Source organism: Stegostoma tigrinum, chromosome 27, assembly GCF_030684315.1.
Source record: "Stegostoma tigrinum isolate sSteTig4 chromosome 27, sSteTig4.hap1, whole genome shotgun sequence".
Lineage (NCBI taxonomy): Eukaryota > Metazoa > Chordata > Chondrichthyes > Orectolobiformes > Stegostomatidae > Stegostoma > Stegostoma tigrinum.
Window position 1 is genome coordinate 45,639,705 of NC_081380.1, and position 14,066 is coordinate 45,653,770.

At 46.7% G+C, this 14,066-nt stretch overlaps 1 protein-coding gene across 1 annotated transcript in view; it reads left to right on the plus strand.

The window, feature by feature from the left end:
• Positions 1-1,522: 1,522 nt before the first annotated feature.
• Positions 1,523-14,066, plus strand: part of eral1 (Era-like 12S mitochondrial rRNA chaperone 1) — a 14,673-nt gene continuing 2,129 nt past the window's right edge. Inside the window, exons 1-10 of the mRNA XM_059655429.1 lie at positions 1,523-1,677; positions 3,966-4,124; positions 5,118-5,245; positions 5,812-5,889; positions 6,851-6,897; positions 6,986-7,047; positions 7,137-7,249; positions 7,914-8,378; positions 9,069-9,218; positions 10,564-10,644. Coding sequence (XP_059511412.1) covers positions 1,602-1,677; positions 3,966-4,124; positions 5,118-5,245; positions 5,812-5,889; positions 6,851-6,897; positions 6,986-7,047; positions 7,137-7,249; positions 7,914-8,378; positions 9,069-9,218; positions 10,564-10,644 — 1,359 coding nt within the window. The 5' untranslated portion in view covers positions 1,523-1,601. The remainder of the gene's footprint in view (positions 1,678-3,965; positions 4,125-5,117; positions 5,246-5,811; positions 5,890-6,850; positions 6,898-6,985; positions 7,048-7,136; positions 7,250-7,913; positions 8,379-9,068; positions 9,219-10,563; positions 10,645-14,066) is intronic.

Genomic DNA, 14,066 nt, shown 5'->3' on the forward strand with positions numbered 1-14,066 from the left:
GGTGTGTGTGACTCCCCCTCTACAACACACCACAGGACTGATTGAATCGCCTTCACCTGCACCCCCCTCCCCATCCCAGGACAGAGTGACTCTCCCTCCCCCACAAATCCCCAGGACAAAGTAACTCACCCTCCCAATCCCAGGATATAGTGGCTCCTCCTCCCCCCCCAAATCCCAGGACAGAGTGACTCCACCTCCCTCCCAATCGCAGGAGATACTCACCCCTCCCGCCACCAAGCTCAGGACAGAGTGACTCCACCCCCCAACCCAGGATAGAGTGACCCCTCCACCTCCCAGTCCCAGGGCAGAGTGACTCCCCTACCCCCACCAATCCCAGGACAGTGTGATTCCTCCCTCCACCAATCCCATGACAGAGTGGCTCCTCCCCCCGCCCCAGACCAGGACAGAGTAACCCCACCAATCCCAGGACAGAGTGACCCCTCCCCCCACAAACCCCAGGACAGAGTGACTCCTCCCCCCACCAATCCCAGGACAGCGTGACCCCCCCCACCAAACGCAGCACAGAGTGACTCCTCCCCCCCCACCAATCCCAGTACAGACTGACTCCTGCCCCCCACCAATCCCAGGACAGAGTGACTCCTCCCCCCACCAATCCCGGTACAGAGTGACTCCTTCCCCCCTCAATCCCAGGACAGAGTTACTCCTCCCCCCCACCCATCCCAGGACAGAGTGACTCCTCCCCCCCCCACCAATCCCAGGACAGACTTACTCCTCACCCCCACCAATCCCAGTACAGAGTGATTCCTCCCCCCCACAAATCCCAGGACAGAGTTACTCCTCCCCACACCAATCCCAGTACAGAATGACTCCTCCCCCCACCAATCCCAGTAGAGAGTGACTCCTTCCCCCCTCAATCCCAGGACAGTGACTCCTCCCCCACCAATCCCAGGACAGTGTGACTCCTCCCCCCACCAATCCCAGTACAGAGTGACTCCATCCCCCCCACCAATCCCAGTACAGTGTTACTCCTCCCCCCACCAATCCCAGGACAGAGTTACTCCTCCCCCCCACCAATCCCAGGACAGAGTGACTCCTCCCCCCACCAATCCCAGTATAGAGTGACTCCTCCCCCACTAATCCCAGTACAGAGTGACTCCTCCCCCCACCAATCCCAGTACAGAGTGACTCCACCCCCCCACCAATCCCAGTACAGAGTGACTCCACCCCCCCACCAATCCCAGGACAGAGTGACTCCTCCCTCCACCAATCCCAGTACAGAGTGACTCCACCCCCCACCAATCCCAGGACAGAGTTACTCCTCCCCCCCACCAAACCCAGTACAGAGTGACTCTCCCCCTCAATCCCAGTACAGAGAGTCTCCACCCCCCCCCCTCAATCCCAGGACAGAGTTACTCCCTCCCCCACCAATCCCAGTACAGACGGACTCCACCCCTCAGCAGAGTGATTCCGCAGGTTTGGCCTGCGCTACCGCCTCCCCTGCTGCAGGTGGCGCTGTGGGAGCCGGTAGGGACATATCCCAGCATGCCGCGGTGCACTCCCACAATGCCCGGCGGGTGTCATGGCGGCGGTAGCGGTTCCTTGACGGAGCGGAGCCTCTGAAGAGAACAGCGGCCGGGTCAATGGCCGGTCTCTTGGGCAAAGCGTGGCTCGGCCTGGTGAGCGTAGGCCGCAGGCCTTGCTCGGGCCGCCAAGCAGGTCAGTACCAGGCGGTACCTCCGAGGCCACTGGACCGAGGCCCAGTCAAGGCTGAGCTGGGGCGTGGGGGCCGAGCAGCAGGACCCCATTCAAACCCGAGTCCGCGGCTTGTGTTCACCGGCGTTCACTAGAAAATCTCTGATCGGCTACACCTTCCCTGATTGAGTTTTAACAGAAATCCCCTCACCTGAGTGAAACAAGTAACTACAAGATTATCTGGAATGCTGTGGGCAGTTTTGCTCTCCTTATTTAAAGAAATATATCATTTTATTGGAGTCAGTTCAGAGAAGGGTCACAAGGATGATCCTTGGGTTGGAGGGATTGTCCTAACAGCAAAGGCGAAACAGATTGGGAGATTGGGACACTACTCGCTGGAATTTAAAAGAATGAGAGTTGGTCTCATTGAAATGTAGAATTCTTCAGGGGCTTGATGTGGTAAATGCAGGGAGGATGTTTCCAGTCTTGGTAGAATCTAGGACCGTGTTGAGAGTCTTTGGAACTCTTTGCCGCAGAGAGCCGTTGGTGCTGAATCCTTGTGTATATTTAAGTTTGAGATATATTTTTGGTAATTAGGGAAATAAAATGGTGCAAGGTAATAGCAGGACCAGGCTAAAGAATGTTGGAGATACTTGGCAGATGTAGCAGCATCTCTGGAGAGAACAGGTAGCTTTTGTGCTCCTGAGATGCTGCTTGGCCTGCTGTGCTCATCCAGCCCCACACTTTGTTATCTCAGATTCTCCAGCATCTGCAGTTCCCATTATCTGTGACCAGATGTTTAGTCAGAAAGGTTTAAAGTTCAGGAAAAAGCTTTAGGAAGGGAATTTGAGATTCAGCTAAGATTCTGAATCGCCTACATACTTTTCTTATTCATTGGGTATGCTTCTGTGATCAGGCTGGAAAATATTGCCTGGGCCTAACTGCCCCTAACAAGGTAATAGTTAGATGACCAAGGCCTCGGCTCTCACTCCAGGACAGGATTGGAAAGTGTTGTCATGTTGCGTCTTTCAGATGTGAGGATAAACTGGCAGCTTGCTGCTTGTGACTCTGGTGTTGGAAGATTTCACAACACACAAAATATGTCTCTTAGTCTATGGCTGCATTTTCTCCCTCACCAACAGCACTGCTCCTCCAGAAATGTGTCCTGTTACTGTTTGACATTTTATAATTGAAAGTTATAACTTAAGCACTGCACATGTGCAATTTTGCAACGTAAATTGGAGGCCTTTTTTTGGGAGGCAATCAACATTTAGTTTAACTTGTTTGCTATTACCATTACTAAAAATATACACAGGCACTCTTGTATGCAATCTATCTTCATTAAGACAATATGCAATTTTTTTTGGGAGTGACCTAACTGCATGACCCTCGTAAATTTCACACCCATTTAAGCCACACCATACGTGAGGATCAATGGTCGGCACAACATTGTGGGCTGAAGGGCCTGTTCTGTGCTGTTATGTTCTATGTTAAGCAGGCCAAGTTTATTTTTCGCAATTGGACCTTTAAATCAAAAATGATAAATTTACACTTGAGTTATCAGTTAATTCAAGATATTTCCCCAAAGATGAGCATGACTTGGATGCAGATTATGAACAGTTGGAGTTCAAGTAACATAGATTTAAAAAAAAAACTAAATGTTACTTAAATAAGCTCTGGAAGTGACCCCTGGTCTTCTCTAGGGCTGTGAGATTCCTGAAATAAAGCCAATTGGACTGAATTCTGGTATATTCACCTGACTTAAAAGTTGTTGCCAATCTTCAGGTGCTTCATTGGGTGATGCCGACGGTGGAAAATTCCTGAGAAAACATGTAACTTCTCGCATTTAGCAAAACAATCAGTGCAGTGGAGTTTCACTAATACCAGAGAGGACCAATGGAACATCTAATGGACTGATTGATCTCCTTATTTTACAAGATGAAGAATCTATATAATTCTATTTGAAAGCATGTGCGGGGCACTGAAGTGGAAGTTTCATATATAACTGGTCAATTTACTCCGTGTGATGAGTTTATGTGAACATGTTTTATGAGTGGGAAAAAGCTGCATGGCCTGCCAGATAATTTTGCTTACGTTGTTTTGAAATGAGAAAACAATACTGCGAGTACTCAGATCAGCACCGTCTGTGCAGAGAAAAACTTAATGTTTGATGTGAATTAGCTTTAATCAAAATTCAAAGTTAGAAAAGTAATAGGTTATATGCAAGTGAATAGGGAGATGCTTGGAAAAAGATAAGGTTGACTGTTTGAGCTGTTTTTTGTAACATTGTCTACTGTGTTTGTGGTTATCAGCTTTTGCCTTTCTGCAAAATGACTGCCTCCCCAGAGTTACCCACTCACTTGCTAGTCACCACAGCCGTACTTCAGCTTTAGGAAGGATGTATGGTGTCCTGAAACAAGAAACTGAAGGTATCGTTGGAGAATACCCACCTGCTGTCACTGTGAGTAAGGGTGAGTTCTGTTTCGCTGAGATTGTTTTTAAAGTTGGATGACTTATAAGTTTTTTTAACCTACTGGTCTAAATGTTTTTCTCCAAGCAAGTTTTGTCAAATTGGGTATAAGTTTTAACCTCCTGCAAACTCCCAAGGTTTGGTACAAATCAATGTTTTGAAGAATGGGGGAGACAGTAATGTATAATAAATGATGGATTAGGAGACCAGTGTGATGCACAGCAGGACGTTTTGCTGTTTACTTGCACACTGCTGCCAGGGTATGGCGGTTTGCATGCTATTGCCAATTTATACATAATTATGAGCAACTTGCTTAGACAAAATCTTTACATAGTTGGTGCATTAAGAGAAAGTTGACACCGCAACATGAGCTTTCTTATGCTGGTCCTAAGTCACTCTGATGGAGGTTTTATTCTGTTTTGTGATGGGCCTGAAGTGGAATATTTGTCAATTTTTCTCATCATTTTGCCCCTCACCATGTTATGTTTAAATATTCATTGGAGTGGAAGAAATGTAAGTTGAAATATTTTGAGATGCTGAAGAGTCTACACATTACCAACTTTTTTTTTAAATGTAGTGCTTTATGTGGTGTTGGTGATGTATGTTCGCACCTTGGAACAAAGGGAGGCCATTCAGCCACAAAATGTGTTCTGTAATTCACTTGTGTCGTGACTGACCTGTACCTCAACTGCTTTTCTTCCACATCCTGTCCTTATCTTAAACATTTCTAAACCCAAGGCAATTCAAGCTTAGTCTATCCAACTTGTCTTTGTAATTTAACATTCTCACCCCAGGTGTAATTGTGGTTAATATGCACTGTACCCTCTTTGGGGCCGCTATGACAATTTTGAGGTGCAGTGCCTACTGCAGCTGTTGTAAGTTGCTCTAAACAATTTCCGTTCAGATATTCGTTGTGTATTCTTGACTCTGCCTGGCACTCTCTTCACAAGATTCAGCTTCCTGAGTGATTAAAGCAGTGTTTCTGTCCTCCCAGCTGAGCAGGATGATCTCCTCCTCCTCCAGCCAGACCAGCCTGTAAACTCACGAGTGCTCCGGGTCGCCATTATTGGGGCTCCGAATGCTGGTAAATCCACCCTGTCCAACCAACTTCTTCGCAGAAAGGTAAGCACAGCTCACTGTTTTAAAGGAGGACTTGATGCTTTTAATCTTATCTGGATGCTATCTGCCAACGCTGGAAACATTCAGCAGGTCAGGCAAGAAAGGAAAAAAACAGTCAATATTTCAGGTCAATGACCTTGTCCCAGAACTGGAAAATGTTACACATGAAATGGGTTCCTATTCAAGTAGAATGGCAGAGAAGAGGAGAGGCCTGAGGAAGAGTGGAGACCAGGAGAAATTTCTGTAATGCAGAACAGGGACGGAGTGGTAAAGAAACTGGACTGAAGCCCCTGTTAATTGACCGTCCTGAGATGACCCTGAGGAAGATTTCCAGCTTCCACTTGACATAACTTGTGACAGAAAGTGTTATACACATTTGTCTATAAAATAATACAAATTGACATTTAACAGTGAAGAGTGGGGATATCTTGAGATAAATTTTACACTTAAATAGACGAACGTGATGTTTAACAGGATATGACTTATTACCCTGTTTGCTGACTGGTTAGAACAACGTACTTCAATTGTTATTGCCCGTTATTTAATGTTCTCTGTTTATCATGTTGTAGGTCTTTCCTGTTTCAAGCAAAGTTCATACAACACGCCGTCGAGCTCAAGGAGTCATCACTGATGGAGCGACGCAAATTGTGCGTGTCCAGCTTTTTTGTGAAGGATTTTGGTTTGTTTTCCAAGGGCTTTAGTTCCATCTTATTGAATTTTGTTTTGGAAAGGGTGAGGTTTTGAGTGAAGTGGTCAAGTTTGGAAATGAGTGGACCTGACCGTTTGTATTCCCCTTTTGAGCTTGTTGCTTCTTGCTGGGCTATGACTCTTCGGTGAAGTGCAAACCTTAAAAGTGACAGTTTCAGGCATTGCAGGAAAGGATGAGTTAAATTGAGTGTCCATTCCATTTTATTGCACAGGTCTTATTGATTGGTTCCACAGAGAGAAATGACGAGCTGTCTGCAGCTAAGTCCAACTAACTGTCTCCTTAAACCCCTCTCTTCTGTGCGTTGCCCCAAGTGCAATTTGAATTTTGTCACTAAAGATTGAGACCATCATTCAGCTTCTTCCCTTGAACCAGCAAAACATATCTGCACTGACCATCCAGCTCTGCCCTTGACCATAGCCCTGTCTTTTTCTAGTTTCTCTCACATTTTTTTGAACCTAACTTCTCTGTGAGAGCCTCTCCTCGATTCTTTGTTTTCATAAATATGCTAACCACTCAGTTTCACAACTTGTAGAATAGTCCTCTTGGATGAACCTAAAACCTCCAGTGTCAACTCATTCCTCAAAATCTTCAGCAGCTGAGGGCTCGCAGATTATCACCACCTGTGATACCTCTCACATCTCAAGTCCTTGTTAGATCTGTCGCATATGCCACAGCTGCATTTGGAAACTCTTATCTCCTAAATTCCTACTTGTTGCTTTATCCTGCCCTTTCTTGTCTCCTTCCCAAGATGCTCAAGTCTTAACATTTAGTCACTGCTTAATTTCCCAAATGCCTTGTGATAAACCTGGAATCATTGTGCCATGTTCTGGAGGTGCAGATTAATTTTCATTCTCTTGCTGTTCCTGATCAATTTCTCTTCTCTGTCACTTTCTGTTCAGGTTCTTCTGGACACCCCTGGTCTCGTTCCTGCCATCAAAGGAAAAAGGTTCCACCTGTTCGTATTTTCCATTTTTAATTTCACATTTTGCAATTTCTCTGATCTGTTTAATAAGTTACATTTCCATTCCTACCAGGCACAACCTGGAGAAGTCATTGCTGGTTGACCCCTGGCACTCAGTGGAAAAGGCAGACTTGGGTGAGTGAGAGAGAAGTTTGATCCACACACTTCACAGCACGGGTACCTACTGAGTATGAGTGAAAACCTTTCCTGTGTTTGCCTCGTAGTGCTTGTTTTGGTGGATGTCTCAGACCACTGGACACGCAACCAACTCCACGCTGAATTGTTGAAATGCCTTACAACATATTCCCAAGTGCCAGCAGTTCTGGTCCTGAACAAGGTACAAAACTGACATCATCTAAGCTTCTCTTTTCTTAACTTGCGCCCGTTTTGGAAATGTGGGCCTCCTTCCAGATCTTGGGAACTAGATAAGCAATATAAGAGACCTCCCACTGAAATAAGCAAGGCTATTTCTGTAGACTGTGTTCCAGCTCGACATCAGAAGATTGAGCCCCCATCTTCTGGGGCTGCTAGTCTGTGCTGACGGCCCTTGCTGCAGGACTGAGGAGTATGGCCTTTGATGTGAGGCCCTCAGGTAGACTTGAAAGGTCCCATCTTAACATTCCTAACAAGTGTAGTAAAATTCTCCTGTGTTTCTTTCATAAGTTTTCATCCTATAATTAATATTTGTTCACAAACAAAAACAGACTTTCTGATTTGGTTGTTTGTTCTGTGGCAGTTTAATTTTACATCTTAAGATGCTGCTTGGCCTGCTGTGTTTATCCAGCTCCACACTTTGTTATCTTGGATGCAACAGTGACTGCGCAGTAAAGAGCTTTGGGCCATTGTGAGAGCAAGAAAAGTGTTATGGAACTGCAAATTTTCTGTGTGAGGCAGAAACATTAACAAGATCAATGTAGAGGTGTTCATTAAATGGAATTAGCAGAATAGAACACACAAAAAGGGCCATTGACCCTGTCTCCCTGTTTGTTGGTTGGTGCTAGGTGGACCGATTAAAGAATAAAGGCCTCCTCCTGGATTTGACAGCCAGGCTGACTGAGGGAGTAGTCAACGATAAGAAACTGAAAATAAAATCCAAGTTCAATTCTCTGCCGCAGCAGAGCGTGCCATCTGGAAAAGGCAGAACCGGGAAGAGCAAGTGTGGGAATGTTGGTGAGACAGCAGTTGAATCTGGGGCCGTGGACAACGTGGCAGTTATGCGTGAGAGAACCCTCCCTGCCTGTTCGCAGGGAAACCCCGAATTGCCTCGGGTAAGCATATCTGTTGACCACACCTCTGGCAGTGACAGCAACACGCAACCACCAGCCAGTCCAGACACCAAGCAGGAGCAGCAGTTAACCGACCCGTGCAGGAATTTGGGGGGTTTGAAGAATCAGCGAGGGTGGCCTCACTTCAAGGAAGTGTTTATGCTTTCTGCTGTCAGCGGAGAGGAAGTGGAAACTCTGCAGGTGAGCGAAACCATTTCCAATTGGTCAGTGCCGTGATGGGTCCATGGTGGCATAATTGAAAAGCTAATGAAACATTGGCCTTTAGTTCCTGAAGATCTGCAATGTGAAGGTATTAATTTATTATTTGAGTTAACAAAACTTTGGTTAGAAAATATTTGGTGTAACTGCGTGCAGTCCTGGCCCTGTCTCTCAGATGTAGGATTTGATGGTCTTGGAGTGACAGGGCACAGATTTACCAGAATGATACCTGGGCTCGAAAGATTAAATTAGAAGGACAGACTGCAGGAAAGGACTTCACTGACCTTAAAATACAGTAGATTGTTGGATGATTTAATTGACGTTTTCAAAATGATTAAAGGAATCAGTAGGATAGTTAAAGACCGTCAATTTCCTCATTCATTTGCTGGTGTGTTCAGAACTTTAAAAGTAAATCCATTCAGGGTGTATAGGGAATGTTGATAAGTACTTCAGGGATTATTACATTTATGTAGCATTTTTAGTATCCTTAGAAGTCCTGAGGCATTTATCAAATGTTATTAATACGAACAAAATTGGCAGGTTACAGTAGGAGCTGTTGGAGTAACTGGGGAAGGTCATTGAAGCAAAGTGTCGATGGGTTCAAGAATGTGTGTTTTTACAATCTCAATAAAATCTTGAAATCCTATGCCATGATCTTTCTCCTGTGTTCAGCGGTACCTGATATCAAAGGCCAGGCCAGGATCCTGGGATTATCACAGTGCAGTCCTCACTGACCAATCACCCCAGGAAATCTGCTGTAATCTGATCCGCGAGCGGTTATTGGAATACCTGCCTCAAGAGGTGCCATACAACATTGTTCAGGTAATTGTGAGTGGCTGGGCTGGACTGAGCTACCTACTAACCTCATCCCACCTCCTTGACCAGTCCGTCTTCCCTGGACTGACCTATCCCCTCCCTACCTCCCCACCTACACTCTCTCCACCTATCTTCTTTACTCTCCATCTTCGGTCCGCCTCCCCCTCTCTCCCTATTTATTCCAGTTCCCTCTCCCCATCCCCCTCTCTGATGAAGGGTCTAGGCCCGAAACGTCAGCTTTTGTGCTCCTGAGATGCTGCTTGGCCTGCTGTGTTCATCCAGCCTCACATTTTATTATCTGGGTAAAATACTGGCTCTTTTCTGGCCTCTCTGGCTTGAATCTGATGACCTGGGCAGTGGTACTGAAGTGAGTTTAAGCTCTCTCAGTCCAGCGCTGAGTCATTTAGACAAGGCTCTGTCTGTCTCTTCAGGTGGATGACTACGATTCCTCGGCCCTATTGCAGGAGATTTTGGTGTTTTGGTCAATATTCCCCCCACTGATCAGATACACTGGTCATCTCTCAGTTATGGGAGAGAGCTTGGCTGCCATGTTTGTTGTTACACTGCTAGTGCATTTCTGAGTGGCTCCCTGTTTGTGAAGTTTTCAACGATATTTCTGCTGGTCTACCCCTCTGTTCTTTTTGGATCCCAGCGTGAGTGTATACCTTTTTGGTGCTAACGATCGCACTCACCAAGGGAGACGAGATATTGTCCACTGTTGTGTTAGGAAGTTTTTTTAATGAGCATGAGGATGCTAAAGTTGACCTGAAAGTGCTTGATACCAATGCTGGGTGTCTGAATATCTCTCTTTAATGCGATTCAGGTGACAGGATCTTTTTAGTCAGTTGCCTACTCCTGGTCCTCTTGCCCCAACACTACTACCTACCACCTCGTCTTATCTGAGTGGATGATGCTGACCTAGTCTTGGTGGTGATGCCTTTAAACCTGGGGTCAGCATGGAAACAGGTATCTTGGATAAATCTTATGAGCTGTTTCCATCGGAGAATTAAATGTAAATTTGGAAAATGTGGGTTTGGTGGAGGCAGAAATGGCAGCTGGTGATTCTTTGGATGTGGGGTGGTAGGTGAGGACAGGGATGACCCTATCACTGCTGTGGGAGGGAGGAGCAGGGGGAGAAGTGCGAGAGATGGGTCAGACCCGGCTGAGGGCCCTATCAACCGCGGTGCTTGGGAATCCTCAGTTGAGGAAGGTGGTGAGCATTTCTGAGGCTTGCCAAAGTTAGCATCATCAGAACAGACGTGATGGAGAAGCTGGGACAAGTGCCAGAGCTCACCATGGGAGACAATGGCAAAATCTTAACAGGCACATTCACTACCTCTTTCTCTTTCAGAGCACTGAACTGTGGGAAGAAGGACCAAGTGGGGAACTCCGAATTCTACAGAACATCATAGTCGCCAGAAAGAACCATGCGGTCAGTATCCATGTGGAATAGAAACTTGCTATAATCAGGAACTGGCTGGATTCACAGTGTTGTTCAGTAATGAAAGCACATGTCGTGAGCTCTGCTTATAAAGTGGGTGCTCGCATTTCTGCGTCAAGCAGTCACATGTATAGCATTAGCATGGGAAAAGTCATAATATTACAGTTCCCTTACCATATGTCCCTTTGAGGTAGGGGTGTCCAAACCACTCCTGTAGCCAACTTGAACTCAACCTAAAGCAGTTCTCTTTGTAACAAAAACAGAAGAAACTCTGGAGAAACTCAACAGGTCTGGCAGCATCTGTGGAGAGATAGCAGAGCTTAACATTTCAGGTCCAGCGACCTTCCTTCAGAAGTGACTGTAGCTAGAAAAAGGTGGTATAGATGCTGAAGATGGGGAGGGGAGATTGGAAACGATAGGTGGAGCTGGAACCCAGGGAGAGAGTTGGGCAGCCAATAGAAAAGGTAATGATGAGCTGGGGAAAGTGAGTAACACTGTTAATGAATGAAAATGGGCTGTGATAGCAAGGCCTGGGATATGGGGGTGGGTAAAGGTGAAGAAGGAGGTGCTCAGGCCCTAACGTTACTGAACTGACCACTAAGTCCTGAAGGCTGCAAAATTTCCCAAATGGAAAAGGCGATATTGGTCTTCCAACTTGTGCTGAGCTTTGCTGGAACACTGCTGCAAGCCTGAGACAGAGGTGTCAGAGACAGGGAGCACAGTTGTGAATTGAAGTGGCAGGCAACAGGAAGCTCGGGGTCATTTTTGCAGGTAGAATTTACATGTTCTGCAAAGTGGTCACCCATTCAGCGTTTCTTCCCCCCAGTGTAGAGGAGACCCCATAGTGAGCAACAAAAACAGTACACTAGATTGGGTGAAGCACAGCTAAAGCACTGCTTCATCTGGAAGATGTTTCTGGGGCTTTGGATAGTGAGGGGGGAGGAAGTAAACAGGTCGGTGTCACACCTTCTGAGAATTCATAGGAAGGTGCAGCGAGGGTATGGAGAAGAGGAATGGACCAGTGTGTCCTGGAGGGAACAGTCCCTGCAGAAGGCTGCCAAGGGAAGGAAATATGAGTTTGGTGGCAGAAATGGTAGCTCATGATTCTTTGGATGAGAAGGTGAGGACAAGGTGACCCTATCACTGCTGTGGGGGAGAAGTGCGAGAGATGGGTCAGACCCGGCTGAGGGCCCTATCAACTGCGGTGCTCGGGAATCCACAGTTGAGGATGAAGGTGAACATTTCTGAGGCTTACTGAAGTTAGCATCATCAGAACAGACATGATGGAGAAGCTAGGAGAACAGAAGTTACTGGAAAAGCTCAGTAGGTCCGACAGCATCAGTGAAGAAAAATCAGAGTTAATGTATCTGGCCCAGTGACCGTTCCTGCCTTTTCCCCATAATCCTTGATTGTTTTACTGTTTAAAAATATGTCTATCTCAGCTTTGAACATACTTAATGATCCAGCCTCAATAGCCCTCTGCAGTAAAGAATTCCACAGATTCATTACCCTGTAAGGGAATGAATCTACCCCTTATCTCTGTCTTAAGTGGACACTTACTCTGAGATGACACCCCTGATGGGATAGAAGGTGTGTGATTTTAGATGTTAAAATATAATTTATTTTTGAATTTGGATTTTTAAAATTTGAACTTGTGATAAATTTGGTTTTGGTTTTAGTCCCTCATGGACATCACTGGCTGGGCCAGTATATATTGCCTTTTCCTTGTTACTGTTACCTTTGTGTCTAATGAGCTGAAGTATACCTTGGGTGACACGGTGTGAGGCTGGATGAACACAGCAGGCCAGGCAGCATCAGAGGAGCAGGGAAGCTTGACGTTACGGGTCGGGACCCTTCTTCTGAAACGTCAAGCTTCCCTGCTCCTCGAATGCTGCTTGACCTGCTGTGTTCGTCCAGCCTCTCACTGTGTAATCTCATTCTCCAGCATCGGCAGTTCCTACCATTGCTATATCTGGGGTGGTGTCTTTTTAAAAACAGTCTGGGAGAAATACTTTAGGAAGCACGTGGGAATTTATTTACATTAGCAGAGTTTATAAGTGAACAGAGTTATTGGTGTATTAAAACAGAACTGCAGATGTTGGAGATTTGAAACAAAAGAATCCCCCTTGCCCTCACATACCATCCCACCAACCTCTGGATCCAATGCATCATCCTCCGATACTTCTGCCATCTGAAATCCGACCCCGCCACCAAATACATTTTTCCCTCCCCACCCTTGTCTGCCTTCCGGAGAGACCACTCTCTCCGCGACTCCCTTGTCCGCTCCAAACTTCCCTCCAACCCCACCACACCCGGCACCTTCCCCTGCAACCGCAGGAATTGCTACACCTGCCCCCACACCTCCTCCCTCACCCCCATCCCAGGCCCCAAGATGACTTTCCACATAAGCAGATGTTCACCTGCACATCCGGCAATGTGGTATACTGCATCCGCTGTACACGGTCTGTCTCCCTCTACATCGGGGAAACGAAGCGGAGCCTTGGGGACTGCTTTGCAGAACACCTACTCTCGGTTCGCATTAAACAACTGCACCTCCCAGTCGCGAACCATTTCAACTCACCCCTCCTATTCCTCTGACGACATGTCCATCATGGGTCTCCTGCAGTGCCACAATGATGCCACCCGAAGGTTGCAGGAGCAGCAACTCATATTCCGCTTGGGAACCCTGCAGCGCAATGGTATCAATGTGGATTTCACCAGCTTCAAAATCTCTCTCTTCCCCCGCCCCCCCCCCGCATCCCAAAACCAGCCCAGTTCGTCCCTGCTTCCCTAACCTGTTCTTCCTCTATCCCAGCCCCTCCCCACCTCAAGCCGCACCCCATTTCCTACCTACTAACCTCATCCCGCCCCTTGACCTGTCCATCCTCCCTGGACTGACATATCTCCTCCTTACCTCTCCACCTACACTCACCTTCATTGGCTCCATCCCCGCCTCTTTGACCTGTCTGTCTCCTCTCCACCTATCTTCTCCTCTATCCATCTTCTATCCGCCTCCCCCTCTCTCCCTATTTATTTCAGAACCCCCTTCCCCTCCCCCATTTCTGATGAAGGGTCTAGGCCCGAAATGTCAGCTTTTGTGCTCCTAAGATGCTGCTTGGCCTGCTGTGTTCATCCAGCTCCGTACCTTATTAGCTGGGATTCTCCAGCATCTGCAGTTCCTATTATCTCTGTTGGTGAAACTCGACAGGTCTTGCAGCATCTGTGGGAAGAAAACAATGTGAACGTTTGAAGTCCACTAATGCTGCCAGACGTGCTGGGTTTGGTCAGCAATTTCAAAGTTAACAGTGTAGTCCATAAAGTTTTCAGATAGAAAATTCTATATGTTATTTGGACTTGGCAGAGAATACAGCATCAGAGGAAAAAGTTAATTTGTCATTTCAGTTGGGGAGTTC